This window comes from Ziziphus jujuba, chromosome 10 (assembly GCF_031755915.1).
Source record: "Ziziphus jujuba cultivar Dongzao chromosome 10, ASM3175591v1".
NCBI classification, from domain to species: Eukaryota; Viridiplantae; Streptophyta; class Magnoliopsida; order Rosales; family Rhamnaceae; genus Ziziphus; species Ziziphus jujuba.
In genome coordinates this window covers 3,806,640-3,833,960 of record NC_083388.1, presented here as the reverse complement: position 1 = coordinate 3,833,960, position 27,321 = coordinate 3,806,640, and the positions used below count along the sequence as shown (strand labels likewise).

General features: G+C 30.2%; 2 protein-coding genes and 1 long non-coding RNA gene across 4 annotated transcripts; all 3 read left to right on the top strand.

Annotated features, from left to right (window-relative positions):
- Positions 1 to 5,601: 5,601 nt before the first annotated feature.
- On the top strand, positions 5,602 to 21,404 carry LOC112490500 (uncharacterized). Its single transcript, XR_009634670.1, has 3 exons — positions 5,602 to 6,083; positions 6,247 to 6,377; positions 20,947 to 21,404. It is a non-coding gene; the product is annotated as an uncharacterized LOC112490500 (long non-coding RNA).
- Positions 21,405 to 21,820: 416 nt separating this feature from the next.
- On the top strand, positions 21,821 to 23,059 carry LOC132799301 (disease resistance protein At4g27190-like). Its single transcript, XM_060811941.1, has one exon. It carries the CDS (start codon positions 21,821 to 21,823, stop codon positions 23,057 to 23,059), a length of 1,239 nt encoding a protein of 412 aa, XP_060667924.1.
- A 297-nt stretch (positions 23,060 to 23,356) lies between these two features.
- Positions 23,357 to 27,321, top strand: LOC107410504 (uncharacterized). Of its 2 annotated transcripts, XM_025070414.3 has the most exons (4): positions 23,357 to 24,199; positions 24,461 to 25,912; positions 26,053 to 26,878; positions 27,238 to 27,321. In XM_025070414.3, exons 1-3 carry the CDS (start codon positions 23,369 to 23,371, stop codon positions 26,869 to 26,871), a joined length of 3,102 nt encoding a protein of 1,033 aa, XP_024926182.3. In that variant the 5' UTR covers positions 23,357 to 23,368; the 3' UTR covers positions 26,872 to 26,878; positions 27,238 to 27,321. The 2 variants fall into 2 exon arrangements, with proteins under 2 accessions (XP_024926182.3, XP_060668457.1); XM_060812474.1 differs by lacking the exon at positions 27,238 to 27,321 and having other exon boundaries at positions 26,053 to 26,984.

Below are 27,321 nucleotides of genomic sequence, written 5' to 3'. Positions count from 1 at the left end.
TAATTTTCAACAAATAATATATCATAATTCTTTTAAAACTCCTGTTAACACACACATACATCTAATAAAAATGATTATTTCAAAAATTTGATAGTGGGTTGAAAATGACAATCAAAATTTTTATTTTAAAATATTTATTTATTGGCACACATTGATATTACATTTAATTTTTAAAATTATATTGCTAGTATTACATAGGAATAAAAATAAAATTAAGAAGCAAATTTTTTTAATTTACCAAAAATAAAAATTAATTTTAATCAATACAATTTTAACAGCGAACTATCAATATTATGAAAAAAATAATGAAAATATATTGCAATATCTAAATTTAGATTAAAAAAGTTATAACTTATTAATTTCTGTTTTAAAAAAAAAAAAATCTTTAGTTGTTGCTCGCGTGATGGGCGCTACTGAGACGTCAAATCGAGCAAAACAAATTTAAAAAATTAAAAATTAGAAAGAAAAAAAAAGAACCCTTTAGTTTTAGCTTTTGCTGGTGTGATGGATGCTATGGAGAAGTCAAATCAGCACTAAAAAAAAGGAAAAAAGGGTTAAAAAAGAAAAAGATGGGGTAAATATACAAGCATAAACTATCAATTTTGACATTGCAAATATATAAAAGAACAAATTATCAATTTTAGCTCTTTTTTTTTTTTTTTAAATTTAACTTGCACCATTGAAGTCAGAAGGGTTTGAAAGTTTTAAACAATTATGTTATTCGCTTTTTATATAGAAATATTATAGATAGATAGCCCAAAGTCGACAGATTAATCTACTCAATTTGGAGTCCAACATATATATATATATATATATTTGGTAAATAGTCCAACCCAATTTGAGCTTATCAATTATGAAAACGTGTAGGCAATTAACTAAGAGTTTGTTTAGTCATTATATATATTATGTAATTGTTATCTGGCTTAAAAAAAAAAAAAGGAAAAAATAAAATAAAATAAAAAAATTGTTCTTGTAGTATTTTTTTTTTTTTTTTGGTTGTGTAAATAAAAATAAGAAAAAATAAAAATAAACAACTCTTTTAACCTGTGGTCAGGAGGGAATCTTTTGTATTCCCAATAGACAAGCATGTGGGAGGCATATGTTTTTGTCTTTTTTCACTTTTTTGGTGAATCATGTAGGAGGCATATGTGATGGCACATATGCCTGTCTTTATGAGTCTATCAAACTTCTGTATCGGATGCTTTATGCCTGTGGTACCAAACTTCCGTATCCGATGCTTTTTTTTGGAGCTGGGTAAGGTGTTTTTTGGGGTAAAATTTCAAGTGCTCTGGAGTATTGAATGGCTTTAAACTTCTTTCATATACTTAATGTCATGTGGCTGCTTTAATCCATGTCATATGATTACATAACATTTGAAAAGATCGTTAACCTCTCCGTTTTCTCTGTTCTTTGTTATTGTAAGTGGTAACCATAAGCTCTCCCTTTTCCTTTTCAGAAGGTCTCTCTCTAACTATTGTTAATATATTTTCTATAATTTTTTTTCCCAACAAAAATATTTTTAATATTTTTGAACAGGAAAAAAAATTTACAGTAAACATCAAAACCTCCCTGATCAAAATGAGAAAAAAGTTCAAAACTTCCCAAAAAGAAAAAAATAAAATAAAAACCCATAAAAGAGTTGCCATTAGATGCCAGATTTTCTTTCAACCTTGGATCTAAAGGAACAATATCTTCTGTTTTTCTTATTCATGACTTTGCAGTCCTTACCCAACCCCAAGCTTCTTTCTCTTCTCCTGGTTTGCAAGGTTTGGTTGCATTTTTCTTTAATCTTTGAATCAAATCTCAGATCCTTTTGTTATTTTAAAGACCATATAGCAAAAAAAAAAAAAAAAAAAAAAAAAAAAAAAAACAAAAAGAACCAAACAAAGGCGCACATAATGTTATATGTTGTAACCTCTAAAACTATTTAAATTATTTTCTGATTATAAATATCAAAATTTCCTTATTAGTATGTCATTGAATAATCAAAATCAATTAGAGTGTCTCTTAATCCATATACATATATAGATTCTTAATTTTTATGAGGAAATTACATAAATGATTATTCACAAATAATTTAAAAATACATTTGAATTCAAATTTGAATTATATAAAAGGAAGATATTATTTAAATACATATAAATTTGAATTAAATTACATAAATGTATTTGAATTTGAATTTAAATTCTACATATGGAAAAAATTAAATACATAAACATTTTTGAATTTAAACTTTATGAGTGAATGGTCTTATATATAAATGTCAAATTTTTAGTTCTTAACAAAGTTTTATAATATACGTTGAAAAAAAATAAGATCCAAATATACTTATTATCAATAAAACTTTTAAATAAATTTTCAAATATGACAGGACAGATCGATTTTATCAACAGGATCAATGCTAACAAGATACAATGAACTTTCAAAATTCGAGTCATGAGACATTAGGAGGTGCCAAGCTTTGATGACAAGAAATAAATTAATAGTATTGAAATTGTGTTAATGGATGAACATTTTTTGTTTTGTTTTGTTTTATTTTTTTTCTTTTTAATTTTCATTATATGTTAGTGATGCTATTATTATTATTATACAATATTATGTTATATATTATTTATTATATATAAATATATATAGAATTTCGTGCATGTGTATATATTATATATAATATATATGATATCATGCATGTTATATAATATACTATATAATATATATATACTATATAATTCTATTTGGAATTTAATCTAAAAAATTTGAGACCGCTTTAATTGTAATTGTACGCTAACTATGAAAAACATGGGTAGATATTGTTTTCCATGGAAAAATTTTGTATACATAATATAATTTTGAATATATATAGCAGCATATTACTTGTTAAATTATCAATGAAGTTAACATATAGATATTTGAGACCCTCTAGCATATTTCATTAGAATATCAAGCGAATTGCGAAAGAAATTCCAATTTCTCTTTGTAAATAAAAAAGAACTATCAAAATCTTCCCCGTACACGGTCATGGAGACTTATCAAAATATATAAATGCAAGTGAATTTTCATTATTAAAAGAACCATAATAATAATAATAATAATAATAATAATAATAACAATATCAATAATGATTATGGTTGAACAAATCATACACCGTACAAAGGCCTCCCTTCTGTTTCTCATGCCGCGACCACTCCAAATCTGAAAACTAAGAAACCATCCGTTCTCTTTTCCCTCACAATTAATAATATAATCAAATTAAATTTTCTCCCTATCACTAACCACAATGGCAACCATGCCCTCCATACATTCCATTGGAAAACAAAGAAAAAGGCAGAAATCGATAGGGGTAAATTAGATAATTCAGAAAAGGTGCAATAAAGCAAAAGAAAGCAAACGTGGATTCAATTGAATTTGATTTAATTGAGAGGCTTTCAAAAGGAACACCATTTGAAAAGTTACAATATGTGAAATAATTGTGCATTGGGCTGTGCTAAAGCTTCACAAAGTAGGGAAAATGGTGGGGGTTGGGGCCCTCTTTAGCAAATATATTAATACGTAGAAAAGAAAAAGTGCGTACCAACAACGCACATGATTTTGTGGGTTACCAAACAGGAAAACGGAAGGAAACTCCACCATGGTTATAGTTATATATTTATATATATAAATATATAGGAGCTGCCAAGCTTTAATGACAAAAAAGAAATTAATAGTATTGAAATGGTGTTAATAGTTTTTTTATTTTGTTTTTTTTGGGTTAATTTTCGTTACATATTAGTGATATTATTATTATTATTATTATTATACAATATTACGTTATATATTATTTATTATATATAAATATATATAGAATTTCGTGAATGTGTATATATTATATATAATATATATGATATCATGCATGTTATATAATATACTATATAATATATATATATATATAGATATATAGATATAATATTATATATAATAATATAAAAATATTAAAAACCTCCTAGCCTCCAAAATAAACCACCAAATCCTCCCTCTAAAGTAAAGAGCTGGTCAGAATAATACTAAAATCTTAAGATGAAAGCTTAAACATATATTTGGATACGGAATGGAAGCCTCCAGGAAATGAGAATAATGTGAATACTTATGAGAAAATAGAAATAAAATGAATTAGGAAGGTGGGGGTTTAAAATGAATTAGGAAGGTGGGGGGTTGAGTAGAAAAAATTTCCAATTGTCAGTTGACAATTTTTGCATAATTTCTTGTCTGAAGATTGAAACTAATGATTGATTAGAATTATACAGTGTCGGTTATACATATCACATGGGATGTCTCATCCACTTGCATTGTTATGTTAAAATTGTTAAATAGAAAGCTAATTTGGTAATGATGGTAAATTTCTTCCATTATAAAGTACCCTACTTCTCTACCTACAACACTTTAGGGCTTAATTACATATTATGAAACATCTAGGTGGTACCATTCGAAAATTCCTTATGAAAATGCATCAACCAATCCATGTGGGTTCTTTTTTTTATTTTTATTTTATTTTATTATCATAACCAATCCAAGTGGTTGAACAGGATAATTTATTAACTAAACTTTAATTAACACATTATTATTTTATTTTATTATCATAACCAATCCAAGTGGTTGAACAGGATAATTTATTAACTAAACTTTAATTAACACATTATTTTTCCTTTTAATGCTGATGGTAATGCGATACCATATAATATTCATTTTAATTTTCTTTATTATTTTTTTATATTTTATATATATATATATATATTATATTACTCTGGTTATGTGATTCATTGTTATTTTATTATTATTACTTTTTTAACAGTAAACAGATTAAGTTCTTTTTTTTTTTTTAATTTTTTTTCCTCTTTATATATATAATACAAACTGGAACTTAAATGGGTATGCATTATTATTTTGTCAGGGCTACAAATTTGCTTGCAAGGCCTGCATATCCCATTGTACCTTTTTTTTCATGTGCATATGCTTTGTTGTACGTACCTCAATAGATGAGTTGCATTTAATGGGGGTTTCATTTGTTCAGACAAATGGATAAGGCATTTTGTGTGAGTGGATCACTGTTCCAATTCCCTTTATGGTATGCTCGATGATTTATGGTTCAAGTTTTAGTTCCAACATTGTCCATGATTACAATCTGTAAAGCTTAGAGTTTGCGTACCTTGGACTTTGTACGATTTTTAAATTTGTTTAAAACATGTATATATTATATATAATAATATCGTGCATGTGTATATAATATATTATATAATATATATCGATTTTTTTTTTAAGATTTAAAAATTTTTTCAAATATTTATATGTTGTAGTTATAGACAATTATATGTTGCGGTTTTCAAAATTACAAATAAAAAATGATTAAAGATATTAATTTGTAATAAAGAAGAAAAATCTATCAATTCAACCACTAATGTAATCTTCAAATAAATTTTTTAAAATTTGAATTAGTTATATTAAATTTAAAATTTTAATTTAATATTATTTTTTTGATGTTTTATATTTGATTTGGAAGGAATTATTTGCAGTTGAAAAAAAAAAAAAAACGGCTTTCTACTTGTCTATATTTTTTTTATATATCGATTCAATTGTTCTTTTTTTTTTCTTTTGTTTTAAACTTTACTTGACAGAAAACTTTTTCTTTTATTTGAAAGATGTTTTCGCTTTTGTTGTTGCTTTTAGTGTGGGGACTGTCATTATTGCCGAGACCGAATACAGAAAGAGAAGACGAAACTCCTCATGATTAGCAAATGTTCTTGGACGGTGGAGTAAATCAGAACGGCTGATCTTCTTCTTTCTTTTTATGTAACATCGTCCTGTAGTTCCCTTCAGTATGTTTCTAAGAAGCTAGGACAGCTAAGAACGAATTAGCCCTTTCAAGCTCCGTTTCTAGAAGAGGAAGCCAGAAGGTAACATAGTACTCAGCTAGCTAGCTAGCTTTTCCAATTTAATTAAATTATTAATAGAATGTATATTAATTTCTGTTTCTCACTCATCTCATATTCACAACCCTTGCTGATCTGTGATTGAACCCAATTGAGGACGTTCTTCTTCACCCACTCTCTATTTCCTTGGTTTGCATCTGTCCTTCTGATTTGAAGTCTCCTTGTGGTTTCTAAATTCTATTTTGCTCAAATCCCTCCTTTTAATCATATTTCTTGGTTTTTGTTTGTTCCTTTTTCTCTTTTTTTTTTTTTTTCATTTTTTTTTCCGCCTCACTTCGTATTGTCTCCATAGTTCTGTATAGTTGTACTTTGCAAAATAGTCTAAGGTCAACAAAAAAAAAAAAAAAAAAAAAAGGCCTTCTTTATATACTGCACTGCACCTGAAGCTGCTTCCTCCATTTTTATTCACAACCAATTGTTCAGGTACCTAACTATTACCTTGCTTTAATTATGTTGTTTTTGAGTTTGCAATGAATTGCTCGTTTTTGCCTTTCCATTCATTTTATTTTGTGTACATCACATTCATTTGCTATATGTCGATATTAATTATCGTTTTTAATTGGTTTGAAATTTTTGTACACCTTCTGTTTTCATTACTTCCGTTACAGTTTGGAATTTATGCCCACTTACGCTTACATTTTCATTTTTAGCAGAAACTGATTTTTAAATTATTCGCACATTTTCCATTTTTTAGTAAAAAATATAGAATGGGCCAAAATCGATAGGTGAAATTAGTAAATCATTAAAATAAATATAATTTTTTGTTTTCAATTTTTAAAAAGAAACTGGTGTTAAACTTGTACGATGCACCAAAAATGTAATTGTAATAAATAATTTCGATAATTATCAATAAAAATTAATTAATTATAATCAAATCAAATATTAAAGTATTGTTTAAATAGTATTTCACAAATAAATTTTCTAATTTGAAATATATGTAAATTTTAAAAATTATAAATTAATATCTTTTTTGAATCTTTTGGTATGATACATTTAAAATATTGATAATTTCTTCTAAATAACCATTAATCTCACATATAAATTCACTCACAAAACATACATAAGTTTATTTTATTTGAAAAAAATATATATATCAAAACTCCTCCAATAATATATACAAATAAAGTTATCATTTAACATTTAAAATAATTATGAATGAAGTAATTTTTTTACTTTAAACATAATATAAATAAATTTGCTTGCCTATCCACAAGATTCTTAGCATTTAGTATTAGCTTTAACAACAACCTCTTCGATTATATCTTCAACAAAATTGACAAAAAAAAAAATTAATTATAGAAACATAAATCATCGCATAATTAGCTTTATACTTATCAAACAATGTATATTCATCATGTTTAATTGCTCTTATATTATCGATAAACAATTTGAAGATAAAATTTTATATTAACAAAATCTTCATCTGTAGCATCTATAATATTAGACTTTCATGTAACACTTATGCCTATGTCAATAAATTTTTTTCTCTATACTTTCGCTTCCCCCCCCCCCCCCCCCCCCCCCCCCCTCCATACTTTTAACCTTTTTTCTACTATTTTTTCAACATCTTGTTCTTTTTGGTTTCTCCCCCTATTTTTCCCTCTATTTATAAAGTTATGAGACATTTGATAAAATAAGATTTTGAATTTCAATTTTTTTTCTTCTTAAAATTCAATTTTTGACTTTTAAATTTTAATTCTTGAAATTTATAATTTTGAAATATAAATTTCAAATATATTTTTATCTCTCCATCAAAATATGAATTTCAAAATTATCTTATTTCTCCATATAAGAGACTTAATTTGATTAGATAAAATTTTTAATTCAAATGGAATAATTGTATTTTTTAAAATCTCTTCCATTATCTAATATATATATATATATATATTAATTTTAGGGATTTTTCCTTTTATATATATTTTAAAATGTTCTTAATAAAACAATTATTTTCAAATTTTATAGCTTATTCCTTCTATTTAAAATTATTTGTATCATACATAGAATATCTTACCTTATAGATATTAGTCAAATTCTGTATAAATATATATATATATATATATATATTTATAATTAATAAAAATTATCCATTGACATATTTTCTTGAAAAGTCTTCAATTTTTTTATACTAAATATTAAATATTTGATAATTTAATATTGAATATTAAACATTAAAATTATAGATAATCCATTTTTTTATATTCAAGAATATGATAATATAGTTATAAAAATAATAAAAGTAGAATAATTATTTAATATTATTATTATTCTTGTTAATAAAATAAAATCAGTACATGATAGCAATTAAGATTCGAGGTTGAATAAGATCATAAAATTCAACCCAGTCATAATTATAAATAAAATTGATGGTCATTAATTTTATACAATTTTTATTATATTGTATAGTTACCGAAAAAAAATTTACATTATCCTACATTATACTTTTAAATACGAAATCCATATTTTATATGAAATTGATTTTATATTCCTCCACATTATTAAAATCTTTTTTTGGGGCAAATCCACGTTATTAAAATCTTGTCTGATATATATACATATATATATATATCAATCATAACTGTTCAAGATTTACAAACAGAAATTCAAACAATCAAGTTTGATATTAAAGAATTAAAAATGCAAAATCATTTAATCACACATCGATTACAATTTATCCAGGATAAACCCCATAATCTTAGTCCTACTCAACCTGATGAACAAGAAGAAGGATCTTCCCGTGATAATTGTATAGCTTCAATTCAAAAAATCAAATTAAGAAAATGGCACATCAAAATCACCATAATAATTAAAGATTTTCAATTAACAACCATTGCAGATTTAAATTGTATACACGAAAGTCTTATCTCTAATCAATATTATACAAAAACAAAAGAAAAATTAAATTCCGCCAATGGTAGTAAAATGGATTTACAATATGAAATTAATCAAGTCCAAATTTGTCATAATCAAATCTATTATACAACCTCTTTTGTCCTTATTAAAAATATGACAGATCAGGTCATCCTAGGAATCCCTTTTCTTTCTCTATTGTACCCATTCATCACAAACAATGATGGAATCATCAGTCACCCTTTAGGTGAAAAAATCAAATTTGATTTCTTGCTTCAATCAAATAATGTCCAGACTCTTCAAGATCAATCTATTTCAAAATAGCTTAATCAAATCCAAATTCATCATCCTCCTTTTTATTCCTCTTATCTTCCATTTTTCAATCAATCATACTTCTATACATCTCAAATCATTAAAACTTTATTTTACAAAATATATTTATATATCTTTGCATCCTTTTCAAATCTTTGCATTATTTCAAAATATCTTTTTCCTAATCATTCTCATTACAGCATGTCTCGCCCCAGCGGCTACATAATCATCAACAGCACATCTGTTCCAATTTGGAGTGGAGAAAATTCTGAAAAGAATTTCCCAACCCAATTTGAACTAGATACTCCCCAAAGAGCCTTAATCAATTCCATTTGGAACAAAACCCATTTTGAATCACCAGAAGAAAAATAAGATTTTATTCAAACCCTTGATAACCTTTGTTTTTATTTACAATCAATCAAACAAAAACCCGATAGTAAATACTATTCCCATTATATCTTATTCACCGGCCCAAACCCTGGTCTTTATAAATCATGGTCCCAAATAGCCCATGAAATAGCAGGCCAAATCAATACCCAATACCGAGGCTATTACAGTCTCCATGAAGCCCTTGAAATCACCCATAGAGAAATAGGTCCAAAAGCCTTTATTCACCCTTGGGTCAGAATGGATCCCGAGTTTTCCAAAACTCTTCGTTCTGTTCAAAAAATCATCTCTAATCAAGCCTCTAGTTCCCAATCAGCCCAGCAAATGCAACATAATCATCCTCGCCCAATCACTGGCTTTGTCAACCCACAACATCCCACTAATCAACTTATTCAAATCCAATATCCGCTTGACATCCTCAATATAGAACATCCTTTAGAATTCCGAGTTCATGAACTCAAACACAAAAACCAATGTCTTGAACACCAAATTCAAACCTTACTCCATAATAATGTCATTCACCAACTCCATATTAATCACCTCCAAAAAGATATAGATTATTGGACCAAAAAACAATCTTTTAATCCAAACCAAGCTTCAACCAGCCATTCCAATCAACCTTTTCAGCTCATTGACAATCCTTATCCTTTAATCAAAAATTCCACCTTACCTTGGAATCCTGTCCGTATATTTATCTATCCTAATCAATGGTTACATCAAGCTGGTTTACCCAGTGACATTATTTCCCGCATTTGGAAAATCAAAAGAAAATAATTTTATGATGAATTTAATTTTCTTCAAAAAATGTTACGATCCTTTGTCCAATCACCCAATACCTGTCCCCGTGGTATGTATGTATATACGGAAGCTGCTTTGCATCCTTCCAATATCAAATGTACCACATGTGACCCTGAAAATATACCCCTTAATCATGTTGGCTGTCCACACCAAATCAGTTATGCTATTCACCGTGTTAGCCTATATGCCCCAACTTTCCACAATTTTATTTACCAAAATAAAACAATCACTTGGGCCACCCTCTTTGACTGGGGATTAGTTGGTACCATTATATTCACCCATACAGATCAAGCCCAAAACTGTACTGAACTAATCAAAATGGCCATCACCTGCCTCTTTTTACCTCACCATTTAGCCCCATTAAAACAACAAGGATATATTGCTGCTCACATCACATCCACTCCACCTGAATGGATCCATGGATGGGAACCAGCACGTCACCTAATCACTTTTGAAAAATCAAAATATGCTACTAATCATTTCTGCCAAGACGAACAGGTACGTAGATGTTCCAGTCCAATCACAAGACAGCTACGCCATTGGAGAGCTGCCGTGTATGGAGACAACTTTAATCTCCAACATATTACTCAAAAATATTTTTTAGCAAAAGAAAATCAATATACAAAATTATATTTACATCATGGATTCCGATATGTATGGAATGATGTATTCACATCCTTTCATTACAAAACAATGTATCCAGACCTTGCTGCTATTTATTATAAACTGTTCAAAAAACAATGAATCATTAATATAGACAATAATCAAGAATCAGAAGAAGATCTAGACATTGATCCAGACGAAGATGATTCTTACCAGTTTGGCGATGAAGAAGACCACAACATCAACAACATGCTGGAAGCTTGAAGTCATAATCAACAGAAGGAATCTTTGACAGTACAAAGTTACTTTCAAAATTCCACTCACAAAAGCAGATCACGAGACTTTACTGTTCAATCACTATTCATGAACAGTAAAAGAAGTCGAAAGCAGATCACTGTTCAATCAACTATTCATGTACTATTCACCGATAGAGTACTGTTCAATCACTGTTCAATCAACTATTCATCAACAGGAATCAAGTTCTTCTTTGCCTATTTAAAGGAGCCTCATTTCCCTTCAAAATTAAGCTTGGAATAACGGAGTTTTGAGCTAGAGAGAGTTTAGAAAGTTTCTGGCAGATTTCTTTTCTACTCTTCTCCTCCTCTTCTTCTCCAAGTGTAATCAATTTATTTATTTATTCTGAGTGTTGAGTGTTGAGTGCTTGTAACACTTTGGTTCTTCGTAATCAAGTAAGCATTCATATTTATCATTCATTATTTATTTTTCATTTAAATTATTTATTTTTCATATATTGCTTGGCTGGTTATACCGCCTTCAATATTCATAATTCATTTAATCATCTATTTTAATTAATTATTTATTTTCATTATACTTGGCTGGCTTTGCCGCCTCTATCTTTTATCTTTTGTCATTTTCATTTCCTTCCGCTTCCATATTCATACTCTGTTTCTTCCCTTGTTCTTCACATTTTTGGTGCTAACCCCCTTAACCCCTTGATACCAATCAGGGGGTAGCACCAAAATATGAAGAACAAAAGATTAAAGGAAGCAGAGTATGAAGGCAGAAGGAAATGAATATGACAAAATATATAGGCGGCAAAGCCAGCCAAGTATAATGAAAATAAATAATTAATTAAAATAGATGATTAAATGAATTATGAATATTGAAGGCGGTATAACCAGCCAAGCAATATATGAAAAATAAATAATTTAAATGAAAAATAAATAATGAATGATAAATATGAATGCTTATTTGATTACGAAGAACCAAAGTGTTACAAGCACTCAACACTCAACACTCAGAATAAATAAATAAATTGATTGCACTTGGAGAAGAAGAGGAGGAGAAGAGTAGAAAAGAAATCTGCCAGAAACTTTCTAAACTCTCTCTAGCTCAAAACTCCATTATTCCAAGCTTGATTTTGAAGGGAAATGAGGCTCCTTTAAATAGGCAAAGGAGGACTTGATTCCTGTTGATGAATAGTTGATTGAACAGTGCTCTGTCGGTGAACAGTGCGTAAATAGTTGATTGAACAGTGATATGCTTTCGGCTACTTTTACTGTTCATGAATAGTGATTGAACAGTAAAGTCTCGTGATCTGCTTTTGTGAGTGGAATTTTGAAAGTAACTTTGTACTGTCAAAGATTCCTTCTGTTGATTATGACTTCAAGCTTCCAGCATGTTGTTGATGTTGTGGTCTTCTTCATCGCCAAACTGGTAAGAACACTCTTAGAAACAATAAATACAAAACCCATAAGTTTAATAAACCCAATTCTGATAAATTCTATAAATCAAATAAACATAAAAAAGATTCCAAAGATAATCCTAAAATCAAATGCTTTAAATGCAATAAGTTTGGTCATTTTGCTAATAACTGCAAAGTTAAACAAACAATCAAACAATTAGAAATACCAGAAGATCAAAAACAAAATCTAATCAATGTTCTAGGAATACACAACACAGATAGTGAACATAGTGAAAACAATATTTACACTGAATCAAGTTCTGACGAATCAAGTATTCACACTAGTGGCACAGATAACCCTAAAATTACTTTAGGATGTTTAGATGCTTGTTGTCTAGATACCTGTTGTAATCAATCACTTAGTGTCTTAACTAATTCTACAGAAGATGAAGATATAATCTTAGAATTACTTAGTAAATTAGAAAATCCTGATGAAAGAATAGAATACATGAAAAAATATAAAAAGATAATCACTGATACTCACAAAGAATCAACCCAACACACTAAAAGTACACAAAAAATCTGTTTAACAGAAGCCTTACAATTCGTATTTAGTTTTCTTTTTATCATTATTTAATTGATGAGCTATTTTCATATCAGTGCACATTTTTAATCCTTCTTTTTTGATTATTGAAACAATATCTCCATAAGTTAATGAATCGTAGTCTATGTGACCACTATCATTACTTAAGACATTTCTGATTTTTCTAGCAAATAATTGAGGTAAACCATTAATAAATTTTTCTTTCCAAAAGGGTTGATTACTATCGTCTCTCATCATGATTCCAGAGGTAAATGTTTGTGCATACCATTCGAAATCACTAAGAGTGGGACAGTGTAAATTGGTTAACTGACTATGAATTCTTTCTGTGACAGCTGTAGGGGTTCCTATAAAATGTCTAATTATTGTGGCTAACAAGGTATTGACACCATCAGGGACACCTTGACCTATTGATTCATCGAATATGGGGAATCCTTCTTCATCTAATTTAACTGCATGAATGATTTCTGATTTAGATTGATCTGTTAAATGTTTTTCCCACCAGTAGTGTAAGGTACCGGTAAAACCTGTGACTAGTAATTCAACAATTTCAGGTTGGGGAAGGTTTTGATTAGTAAAATAACTATTAGCAACCATGGACATGTGGTGTAATTTGTTTAGTATTTCTTGTTCCTTTAATCCATCGATATTCCATTCATATAATTTATCAAAACTGACAGAGAATTGATTTTTAGAAGTTGATTCTTGAAATTCAGGGGGTAATGGTTTATTATTCCATTGTTTAAAAGTATTAAATCGTGGTTTTTGATTTTTAAGTCTATTTATATGATTATCTAATGAAGATTGGTTTGATTCTGTATCAGAAGAGGATTTATTGTGGATGGTAGCAAGATTTGAAGAAGAGGCTTCAGTTTTGGAACTTCCAAGTATAATGAAAATAAATAATTAATTAAACTAGATGATTAAATGAATTATGAATATTGAAAGCGGTATAACCAGCCAAGCAATATATGAAAAATAAATAATTTAAATGAAAAATAAATAATGAATGATAAATATGAATGCTTACTTGATTACGAAGAACCAAAGTGTTACAAGCACTCAACACTCAACACTCAGAATAAATAAATAAATTGATTACACTTGGAGAAGAAGAGGAGGAGAAGAGTAGAAAAGAAATCTGCCAGAAACTTTCTAAACTCTCTCTAGCTCAAAACTCTGTTATTCCAAGCTTGATTTTGAAGGGAAATGAAGCTCCTTTAAATAGGCAAAGGAGGACTTGATTCCTGTTGATGAATAGTTGATTGAACAGTGCTCTGTCGGTGAACAGTACGTGAATAGTGATTGAACAGTAAAGTCTCGTGATCTGCTTTTGTGAGTGGAATTTTGAAAGCAACTTTGTACTGTCAAAGATTCCTGCTGTTGATTATGATTTAATAAGATTTTAATCAGATCCTAAATCATATGGATCTTGACTTTCTTGGTAGTCGGCCCACCTTATGCCAAAAGGTTCCTTGGATTTGGATGATTCTGCTATAGGTTGACTGGAGGCTTCATCAGATGTTTCTGAGTCGTCTGATAGTTGATCAACCTCTTCAATTAATTTTTGGATGTGAGCAAGCATCTCCTTCTTTGATTTGGTTGATTTGCTGGAAGTCTGGCTTGATGATGATTTGATTATTTTAGGAGGAACAATAGGAAATTCATCCATGACCATTTTATGAGTTCGGTCTGAATTCCATTTATCCCACCATTTAACTGAATGAATTCGATGAATAATATCTTGTTCTCGAGAATATTGCCATTTCAATATCCAAGAGACTTTATATTTAGACATAAAGATTAATTCAATTGGAAATCCATTTTCTTTGTAATGGATTTGATATTTTTCGGAAAAATGATTGATTAAGTTTTGAATTTGTGATGGAAGATGTTCCTTTGCAGGACCATGGTCACACCACCACTGGAAAAACCAGCTAGGGAAATTTCGTTGAAATTTTGAATCCCAACTGATAAACCAAGAATGAGAAAATGATTCATTTTGATGATAGAAAATATATTCCCAAGCATCAATATAATCATAGTAATTATATGTATAGGGAATCATAGGAACATCACCAGGAGTGGTGATCTTTTTTGATTTATAGGCTGGTTGATTCCATTCTTCAAGGGTGATTAATTTATGGATCCAGAATTTATTGGAAATAATAGTTTGATTATCATTTTTATCAAAGAGTGGGGTTATGGTTGCGGATTGGGTATGTTGGAGAATGGCAGTGTAGTATTTTAAAGTTATTCCAGGTAATTTTGGTATGAAATGGAAATTGGGTGGTAAGAATTGATTAATGATTTGGAGAATGGTAGGTAATTTAGTAAGAGAAGGTTCGATGTAAAATAAAAGTTTTTTAGCAATTTCAAAATAAGGGGTTGGTTTGGTTTGTGATTGGGCAAGAGGGGTGAATGGTTGGCTAGATATTAAACTGTATGGATTGTATGGTTTGGTCAAAGCAGTTTGGTAATTGATTTGACTGATTGGGATAGGATGAGAAAGATGAGTTGATTCCATGGAAATTATGGATTGATTTTTGGTTATTTGATCCTCATCAGGGAGTGGTTGATTTCGGGACGATTGGGTGTGATGTTGAGAAAGAGGGATGGATGATCCCTTTTGATTGAGATGAGGAATCAATGATTCCTTTGGGGTTGATGACCCCTTTTTCTTGGGAGGCATGATAATCCTGCAGAGAGATTTCTTTTCCTGTAAAAATTCTCAGGTTAAGAAATCAGGTATGCAGTTTTGATTTCCTTTAATGTATACAATGTCAAAGTCAAAAACACTTAAGATAGCTTGCCATCGGGCAAAAATCTGTTTAGATGTAAGATTTTGAACATCTTTTTCTAAGATATATTTTGCACTTTGGCAATCAATGCGAACAAAAAATTTTTGATTAAGTAAATCATCTTGAAATTTGGATATACATAATACTAAAGATAAAATTTCTTTTTTAATAGTACTATAATTGATTTGAGAAGAAGTCCATGTGCCAGAATGAAAACGAACTATTTGTTCGGGGGAATCAGAGTTGATTTTTTGTAGTAGAATCCCGCCAAAGCCTATGTCGGAGGCATCAGTTTGAACAATTTTGAATGTAGTAGGGGAAGGGATGCCAAGACAAGGAAGAGTCTTAACATGGAGTTTGATTTCTTGAACAAGCTTAGTATGAGTGGAAGACCAAGGTGGGGGTTCTGATTTTAAACGATCAAACAAAGGTTTACATTTGATTCTTAAATTATTATAAAATTCAGCAATATAATTTAAAGATCCTAAGAACCTTTGTAATTGATTTTTATCTAAAATTTCATCAGGAAATTTGTTAGCAAATTCAATGGCTCTAGTGATAGGAGTGATTTGGGATTGGTAAATATTAAAACCTAAAAATCTGATTTTAGTTTGGAATAATTTGATCTTAGAGGCAGAAACAACTAAACCATGTTGTTTGATTATGTTTAAAAATGTTTTTAAATGTTTCCAATGTTGATCTATTGATTGTGAATAAACTAAGACATCATCGATATAAACAATGGTAAAATGACTATATTGATTAAAGATATCATTCATCATGTGTTGGAATTCACTAGGAGCATTTTTTAAACCAAAGGGGATTACATTCCATTCATAATGACCAAATGGAGTAACAAAAGCGGTTTTATATCTATCTGATTCATTGATTTCTATTTGCCAAAATCCTGATTTCATATCAAATTTGGAGAAAATAGTAGCTTGATTAAGTCTTTTGATTAAATCTTGTTTATTTGGAATAGGATACCTAATCCATTGAAGACACTTGTTTAAGGGTTTATAATTGATTACTAATCTAGGGGATCCTCTTTCTAATTCAGCATTTTTCTGGACATAAAAAGCAGAACAAGACCAAGGGGATTCACTAGGACGAATTAATTTTTTATTTAAAAGATCATTGATTTCTGTTTTGCAGTATTCCATTAATTCTTGATTCATTTGAATGGCTCGGGCCTTAGTTGGAATGTTCCGTTCATCAAAATCTTTTATATAAGGAAGTTTAACAATGTATTTAGCTCTATGCCAAAAGGCATTAGGGTTTTCAGCACAGACTTCTTTGATTAAATATTGTTGAAAATCAGTGATTTTTTGTTGATTATAAGAGGTAGATAATTGATTGTCAATGTGTTTATATTTAATTTCTTCTTGTAAAAAATGTAGATGTTTGGTTTTATTTTGAATGTAATTAAATGTTTTTAAATTAGAATTTTGTTGTATATTTTTTTATTTCTGAATAAATTTAAATTTGATTTTTTCACCTAAAGGGTGACTAATGATTCCATCATGTTCTGTGGTGAAAGGGTATAGCAAAGAAAGAAAAGGGGTGCCTAAAATGACTGGATCTATTAAGTTTTTAATTAGAACAAAGGAGGTGATAAAACAAACATTTTTGTGGCAAATATGAGCATGATTGATCTGATATTTTAAATCCATTTTACTGCCATTGGCATAATTTAATTTTTCTTTTGTTTTGGTATAATATTTACTAGGTACAAGACCTTCTTGAACACAGTTTAAATCTGCACCGGAATCTAAAAGTGCAATAGTTGATAATTGAAAATCTTGAATGATTATGGTGAGTTGAATGTGCCATTTTTTAGGTGTAGGTTGGGGACATAGAGTGTGATTAGAGGATGCTGGTTGAATTTTTAATTCTTTTATTTCTTTTTTGATTGATTTACATTCAGATTGTAGATCATGAATGGTGATTAAAGTTTGGGTTCGTGTTTTATTAGGTTTTGAAGGAGGTGATCCTAGATTTTCTTGTGATGATTTATCTAAAGCATTTAGACTAGGATGATGAAGGAGTGGTTTTGTACGAGAAGAAGAAGATGTAAGTTTTTCAGAGAGGTGACTTGATACGACTGTTGATCTATCTGGTGGTTCTCCTGTTTCTTTTGGTAATATGTTTTTGTTTATTAAAGGATAATAATCTTCGAGAAAATTAAAAAATAATATATTAGTTTTAAAATCTATCATTGTTTCTTTCCAACTAGTTAAAATATGGGCTTTTTGTTCTTTAGTGTGTGATTGTTGGTATTCTAATAATTGATTTGTATGTTTTTCTAATTTAAATTCTTGATTTAAATATTTCCAATTTGGTTTAAATTGATTAGTGTTGATTTTTTGGCAGCTTTCATTTTGATTTGTAGATCTAGATTTTTGATTATTACTAGACGATCCTAGAGATATATTAGAATTATTACTGATAGATTTACTAGGGAAATTAGATTTACTACAAGATGGACTACAGGAGGGATAATTAATATGTTCTTCTTTATCTATTCCTAAGGTATTATTACCGCTAAGTGAAGACAACCTAGGGCTAGTACTTAATCTAGAACTAGTAGAAGAATTAGATCTAAATAATCTATCCATATTCAAATTTTAATTTTTAAAACTCTATTAATTCAAATTTACTATTGTCATATGATTGCTCTCTTCCCTTGACCTCTCAGACCGCTCCTCTCATGCCTCACCTGGGACTTATTGTTCAGACACGGACCATTTACTGTTCAGCTAGGGACGAACACGAATGACAACAATAAAGTTGGCTGAATAAAGCTTTAGAAATTAAGATAAGGAAATGAATGAATTAAGCAGATATAATACTCTACGGGTGCTAAAAGAAATAGCAAGCATATAGATCGGAACACTTATGGCTCTGATACCAATCAAGGGGTCAAGGGGGTTAGCACCAAAAATGTGAAGAACAAGGGAAGAAACAGAGTATGAATATGGAAGCGGAAGGAAATGAAAATGACAAAAGATAAAAGATAGAGGCGGCAAAGCCAACCAAGTATAATGAAAATAAATAATTAATTAAAATAGATGATTAAATGAATTATGAATATTGAAGGCGGTATAACCAGCCAAGCAATATATATAAAGTAGATTTAAGCATTTTTTTGGAAAATATTGAAAAAATGCATTATTTATTTTAGATTTTTGATAAAGAGATTAATTTTATTATTAATTACTGTATATTAATTTTATTATTTTATAATAAAATTTCATTTATCGCATATCTATATATAAATATGCATTAGTATATGAAATTTTTGTGTAAAATATCTTTAATAATAAAAATATCTTTTATTATACGCATTTTTTTTTTTGCCTTATCTTCAAAAAATTTTAAAAGAAACCAAATAAGGAGAAAAAATAAATCACTTTGCCAAATTTCCTTCTATCACCAAAAATAAAATCTTCATACGTACATATTATGGAAATTTTCTAAAATCAAGATCAATTTTTTTTTTTTCAAGTTTTATGAAGATTGTGGAATGTTTATTTGTGGAAATATTATTTATATATATTATGTTAAAACTGTTGTATACATTATTGTAAAGATGTATAACCAAATCTTGATAATACACAAATGTTATGGAAATTTTCAAAAATCAAGATAAAGTTTTATGAAGATTGTGGAATGTTTATTTGTGGAAATATTATTTTATTTTATTATTTATTTTCAAATAACAATTATAAATCTTCATAAAAATTTATATAAATTATTTTATTATTTATTTAAATTACGCTAAAACTGTTGTATATGTTATTGCAAACATTTATAACCAAATCTTAATAATACACACACGTTATGGAAATTTTGAAAAATCAAGATCTTATTACTTTCAAGTTTTTTTAAGATTGTGGAATTTTTCAAACAATTTTATTTTTGGATTTTAATTTTTTGTAATGTCTTTGGAAGTAAATAAAATGAATCTAAGGATGACATATGACAATGATTTTAAGATTGTGGAATTTTTAAGATAATTTTATTTTTGAGTTTAAGTTTTTTTTTTTTTTTTTTTTTTTTTGGAATACTTTTGGAAGGAAACAAAATGAATATAAGAATGACACGTGATCAAAAAATTTACAAACTATTTTATTTTAATGTATAAGTTAGACTTATCATTACAAAATCTAATTATTATTTTATTCTAATAATGAGATAATGAATTTTATTACTTTGATTTATTATGTTTTTGTATTTAAAATTTTGATCGAATTTTATATTTTATTATAAAAAAATGAAGAAATTATGAAGAAAGTGATATTCAAAGGGAAACTTTAGTTAAAATATAAAATTGCAAGTATGCAAAAATTTCAAACTACAAGCGAAGTTTATGCAAAAGAAGTAAAATGGTAAACTTCAGTTTAGCCCCTCGGCTTCAGATATTTTTCAAAATGCATATCTTTTCTTTTTAAAATGAGATAAATGCATTTCTATTTTGGAAAATTTCACTAAAACCATTTATGTTTCGTTTTAGCCATCTTTGCTAATCAAAATCGTATATTTTACTCAAATAACATTTTTATTTTTTTAATCTTATTATTTATTTATTTATTGAAAATTTATGTCTAAGAAACTTATAAAACAAATTTAAAATTGTTATTTGAAAACAAATATAAAAAATATAAAAATAAAATAGCAAATGGAATATTTGTCTATCTAGGTAAGAATTAAAATTGAAAGTGCATTTTAACTCAAAACTGTAAGTCGACTAATAGCTCGGCTACTAAAAAAGTTAAAGTGAAACAAAAATAAAACCTAGGTGGGCTGTAGATTTATTTTTTAGAAAAAAAAAATTGAAAAAAAGTCTAAAATAAAGGGTAAGGTGAAATTATAAATAATTATCAAATCAAATGTTAGTCCCACTCACCACCGCCGGTGACAAAACGATTTTTGTTTTTTTAAAATTTTTTCTCTGTTACAAATAATAATCTAATTCATTTTTCATTGGTTTAACAGAAAATTAAGGAGAAGAAACACAAAGCATATTGGAGGTAAGCATGGATCAGTTTATTATCTCAATTGGTGCAAAAATTAGTGAATATACAGTTGGACAAGTTCTTCATGAATTGGGTTATTCCTGCCACTACAAATCAAATGTAGACAACCTTAAGACCCAAATTCAGCTTTTGGAAGGTGGAAAAGACCGCGTGGAACATTCGGTTGATGAGGCTACAAGAAACGGTGAGGAAATTGAAGCTGATGTTCAGAACTGGCTGATCAAAGTGACCAACATCGCTAAAAATGCTGAAGATGTTTTCAAGCGTGTAGACCATGCGAATTCCTTGTGTTCTTGCAAGATCTTTCAAATGTTGGTGTCAAGACATAAGCTGAGCAAGAAAGCAGAGACCATGGCTAAGGATGCTGATGCTGAAATCAAACTTGCACTCACAATATTATCCCAAAAGATTTCTTATGCTGTCTGTTACGGAATTGGGAGAAAAACAAATAGCAACGGAAACAAAGAAAGAGAAGAACAAACACAAATTAACGTGGAAACCCTTGATGGGAAAAACCACGGGCAGGAAGAACAAATCCAATATCGAAAGATTGGTACAAAAGGTGAGCCTGACTGCGCGATACCTTCTAACCCTAATTACCGCCGAAAACTAAATATATATAGTACAGAAGAAACCCTAAAATTGAACAGGTCTCGGGCCTATCGGCCCGAGACCTCCGCTTCCACCACAGAGCCCCAAATTTTTCTCCAAAATTTAGTTTCACCAAATGGGTCGCACCGCGAGCTTTTCGAGTCGGGTCAACAAGAATTCGGGTCACAAACTCTAACACTGTCCCTCCAAAGGGCGTCATTGAATTCGGACATGGTGGCTACATGACTTTTGATTCAAGAATCTACACCATCAAGAATATTATGGATACTTTAAGAAATCCTAATGTTAGGATGGTTGGGATTTATGGCATGGCTGGCATCGGAAAAACCATGCTTGCTAAAGAGGTTGCTAGACAAGCCATGGAAGAGAAGTTATTCGATAAGGTGGTTAAGGTCACTATATCCCAAACTCCAGATGTTAAAAATATTCAAAGAGAAATCGCAGAGCATCTAGGCCTAAAGCTTGATGAGGAAAGCATATCTGTTAGAGCAGAACGATTGTCTCGTCGACTGGGGCAAGAAAAGAAGATCCTTGTAGTTCTAGATGATGTCTGGAAGAAATTGGAGCTGCATGAAGTGGGAATTGCTTTTGGGAATGACAAGAACGGATGCAAGATACTGCTCACCTCAAGGTTTGAAGATGTGGTGCAGAGTGAAATGGGAGCTGACAAGATATTCTTGCTTGGAGTTTTATATGATAATGAAGCAAAAGATTTGTTCGGAAAAATTGTGGGGGATTCAATGATGAACAACCCCGAGTTCCAACCTTTGGCAAGCGATATTATCAAAGAATGCGAAGGCTTACCAATTGCTATAGAAACGGTTGCAAATGCATTGAAGAACAGAAAATCTCCTTTATGGGAAAATGCCTTGCAAGAGCTAAGAAGGTCTGTTCCAACTAACATCAAAGGCATGCACGAAAAAGTCTATTCGAGTATAAAGCTGAGTTATAACTATTTAGAAAGTGATGAAGCAAAGTTGATGCTGCTATTTATTGGTTTATATCCAGAAGATTATTACATAGCCTTTATCACCTTCTTCATATGTGGCATTGGATTGGAATTATTTCAAGGAATCAAAGGATTAGAAGAGGCTGATAACAAGGTGGTTACACTGGTTGAGAGTCTAAAGACTTGTTGTTTTCTGTCGGATGGTCCTCTCCCTCGTACGGTCACAATGCATGATGTAATTCAAGATGTTGTCATCTCAATTGGGTCCCAGGAAAAGCAAATGTTTTGCTTTAGAAATTATGATCCAGAGGTGGAAGACAGTAAAAAACTCAAAGATGCAACTGCAATTTCACTGCTGTATAGCACTGATGATTCTCGACTTCCTGAAAGGTTAAAATGTCCGCAACTCAAGTTTCTTTTAGTGCTGTGCTATGATCTATCTCTATGGAGTGATCGTTATTCCCAAATGTCAAACCATTTTTTTGAAGAAATAAGGATCTTAGAGTTCTAGAGTTGTTTCGTTTGTGTTTAACAACTCTGCCTAGATCATTTTGTTTCCTTCAAAATCTTCAAAGTCTAGGTCTGTACAAATGTGACTTAGGAGATGTGGCTTTGATTGGAGAGTTGAAGAGTTTGAAAATTCTTGTTATTGTTTGGCTCTAATATTGTGGAATTGCCAAAACAAATAGGGCAGCTGACTCGTCTATAGTTATTATGTGTGACTGATTGTCCCAAACTTGAAGTGATCGAACGCAGTGTCATATCAAGTTTAATACATTTGGAAGAGTTGGATTTCATAAATAGCTTCACAAAATGGGATATGGATGGAGTCAACACTGACAGAAGAAATGCTAGTCTTATTGAGTTAAATAATTTGTCTCGATTAAGCGCCTTAGGTATACACATACCGGATTTTAACATTGTGCCAAAAGATTTGTTTTCTATGAAGTTGATGAGATATGAGGTGGTAATAGGACGATTTTGCATACACAGCTCATATGATATATCAAGTTTAGATTGTTCAAGAATATTGAGACTTGAGCTCAACATAAGAAGATTGTGGGACGATCCTAGTCTTGAAATGTTGTTGAAAAGATCTGAATATCTCGGACTATATCGATCAAAAGGTGTGAACAATCTTGTTCCTGAATTAGATCGAGAGGGTTTCTCACACTTGAAGTGTCTCATAATTGCGAAGAACGATGATATGGAATGCATCATTAATTCCATGGAGCAAAATCATCGCTGCTCTGCTTTTCTAAGCTTGGAAGTATTGTGTCTTAAGAAACTAATGTACATGGAAAAGACATGCCATGGCAAACTTTCAACACATTCTTTTGGCAAATTAAGAGCTGTAATTGTGGAAGATTGTGATAGATTGAAGAATCTCTTCTCGTTCTCCATTGCCAAACAGCTTGAGGAACTTGATGTTATTAAATGTAAGATGATGACAGAGATAGTTATTTATTTAAGAGAAGATTATCCTTCCATCATTCCTTCTGAAGCGATTGCTAAGTTTGAGTTTCCTCAGTTGCACTCTTTGACGTTGGAATGTTTACCCAAGCTCCTTTTTTTTTTCCATGATGAATCTGAGGCCCCTTTCACAAGTCAAAAAGAAGATGAAGGTCCCGTATCTTTGTTCAACACAATGGTGTAATCTTCAAACTTAAACAGATTTTCAATTTATAAATATCTATATATATATATATATATGTTTGAAGATATAGATATTGCTACTAGTTATCTTCTCCGATCTCATATGTTTGATTATTGCACCAAAATAATTAAAAATTTGAATTTGAAAAGATGATATTTGTTTCCCAAAACTAAGGTTATAAATAATGGAGAATTAATGCCTAGCTTAATATGTTAGTTTTAAGTATTGACAAAATTAAAATTGATATATTTACAGGTTGCATTTCCTAGCTTGAAACATTTGGCATTGTCCACATTTAACTGCGAAATATTATGGCCAGACCAACTTCCAGAAACCTTTAAGATGCAGAATCTAACAACCTTGAACGTTGACAGTTGCAAAAGTTTAAAGCATGTCTTATCTTTTGCTGTGGCCAGAAGTCTTGTACAGCTTCGGCACCTAAAGGTACGTCAGTGTTGTGTTATGGAGGAGGTACTAGCCATAAATTATACAAGAAACTCAGAAGGGATGGATAGGAAACTGCTCCCCAATCTAAAACATTTACATTTAGAAGAACTCCCAAACCTCAAAAGGGTTTGCTTCAAAAGTTGGATAAAGGTCTTATCAATGGAGAGACTGTGTATAGATGCTTGTCCAAAACTGGAAGTTGCAGATTTACTAGGAGAGCTAAATAATTTAAAATCCCTCCTCCTTTCTAGTTTAGATATTGTGGAGCTTCCGAGAGAAATTGGACAATTAACTTGTCTGCGATCATTAACTTTGATAGATTGGCCTAAACTTGAAATGATTGAACCCAATATCATATCAAGCTTACCAAGTTTAGAAGACTTGAAATTTCAGAATAGTTTTACAAAATGGGAGACAGAAGGAGTCATTGGTGAAAAGACTAATGCACATCTTTCCCAGTTAAAGAATTTGAGCTCATTATCCACCTTACATCTAGCTGTACCAGATGTCAACGGTTTGCCAAAAGATTTGTTTAGTACAAAACTGAAAGGATATAACATAAATATAGGAGAAGACAAGCTCAATGAGTTCAAGAATGATAACAATTCGAGAAAGTTGGAGCTCAAGCTCGACACAAGCAGTCTATTAGATGAGCATGTGGGCCTTATAATGCTAATGAAAGGGTCTGAAGAATTGGGTTTAAATGGATTGGAGGGTCTGAACAATGTTGTTTATGATCTAGATTGGGAGGGTTTTCCACAATTGAAGTTTTTTCAATTCCAAAATAAAGTTGGAATTCAATACATCGTCAACTCAATGGACAAGATTCATCCTTGTAGTGCCTTTGTAAGCTTGGAGTCTTTGGTTCTTGAAAAATTGGTGAACCTTGAAAAACTCTGTCATGGGAAACTCACAGACAAGTGTTTTGGAAAGTTAAGAAAGATAGATGTGAGTAACTGTAACAGATTGAAGAGTCTTTTCTCATTATCTGAAGCAAAAATTCTTTCAAAACTCAAAGAAATCAGAGTGGCTGACTGCAATATGATGGAGGGGATAGTTATTCATGAAATAGTAGATGATAACCAAAACATTAGCAACAATGCTTCTAATAAGTTTGAGTTTCCTCAACTATATTCATTGAAGGTGAAATCTCTACCGAAATTCGTTCAAGTTTTTACTGAAATGAAGACAAACGGCACGTGTCAGAATCAAGAGGAGGAATTGGTTGCCACTTTTCCCATACACTTTTTCAACGAAAAGGTATGTTCTTTCGCATACAGTCTCTAAACATATATACTTTTTAAGTACGAACCAAGATCACCTTGCTATATATAATTCAATTATAATATGGCTTTAGTTTCTTAAATTTTTATTTAGATTATAATTACTTGTTTTCTCAGGTCAAATTTCCTAAGTTGAAAGCGTTGACACTGAAAGGTATTGCCACCCCGAATACAATATGGAATTGTCAGTATGAAGGCCAGCTCGGAGATGATAAAGAACACGCTGGAATACTTTCCCGTTTGGAAGGATTAAAACTGAGTGAGCTGCCTCAGTTGATGCATTTATGGGAGGAGGATTACCACCCTGTAGGAAGAGCCTTCCACAACTTGAAAGCTCTATTTGTGAGTAGATGTGACAGATTGAAGAACCTAGTGCCGTGTTCGATATCTTTCGAAAACTTGAGATATCTCAGAGTGTCAAAATGCCATGGAATGGAGAATTTATTAACACCTTCAACAGCTAAAAGTCTGTCACAATTGAGAAGAATGATCATCACTGAATGCAGAAGAATGATACAAATAGTGGGAGATAATCAAAAGGGAAGTGATGAAAGTGAAGGTGAAATTGTCTTTTCTCGTTTGCAAGTTTTGGAACTTGGCAATCTGCCCAGCCTAACGAGTTTCTATTCAGGAAGTAATCATATCTTGAGATTTCCAAATTTGGAAGGGGTATTTGTAAAGTCCTGCTGTCAGATGCGGAGTTTCTGCAATGGAGAAGTTAGCACTCCGGAACTGAAGAAATTAATATTAAGTGCAGTGAAGGAAGATGAATATCATAGTGATGATGAGTATTCTATAGATGGGGATGATGATTATGAAGATGAAGAATGGGATGTTGATGATAAGTATGGTGATCGGCCAATGATGGAGTTAAAGGAGGGTGATACTAATGCCACTATTAGACAATTATCAGAAAGCGGCCCGGTTGATACTTGATAGCAAGGTAATGCCACAATTAGACAATTATATAACAAGGCACAAAATCAAAGCTTCATCCTTTTTCTTTTTTTTTTTAATTCTCTTTTTCTCTTAAAAGAAATGTTTTATCCGGGTTAGTTTGCTCTGTCTTACATTTTTTTTTTTTTTGGCTTTTTTATCAATTGCTTGGTTACCATTCACGATCGCTATTTTAACTTTCAATTTAACTCTTTCTCTGGGATGAGGTTCAATGAATATGTCCTAAATATAATAATAATAATAATAGTTTGCCAAAATTTATAATCTTGTTATTATTTTACTACTACTATTATCATCGTTATTGCTTTTGTTTAATGTTGTTTCATTTTCTTTCTGGTTGTGCAGGGTCGCGTTGAATTGAGCTCACTAGAAGTGTATTTGATTAATTTTAGTTCATTCAAATTTCATATAGTTTAGCTAAAATTTCAT

Coding starts and splice junctions, on each gene's coding strand:
- LOC132799301 (XM_060811941.1), top strand. CDS start 21,821: ATGACTTTTGATTCAAGAATCTACACCATCAAGAATATTATGGATACT.
- LOC107410504 (XM_025070414.3), top strand. CDS start 23,369: ATGGATGGAGTCAACACTGACAGAAGAAATGCTAGTCTTATTGAGTTA. Junction 24,200..24,460: donor TATCTTTGTTCAACACAATG/GTGTAATCTTCA, acceptor ATATATTTACAG/GTTGCATTTCCTAGCTTGAA. Junction 25,913..26,052: donor TACACTTTTTCAACGAAAAG/GTATGTTCTTTC, acceptor TTGTTTTCTCAG/GTCAAATTTCCTAAGTTGAA.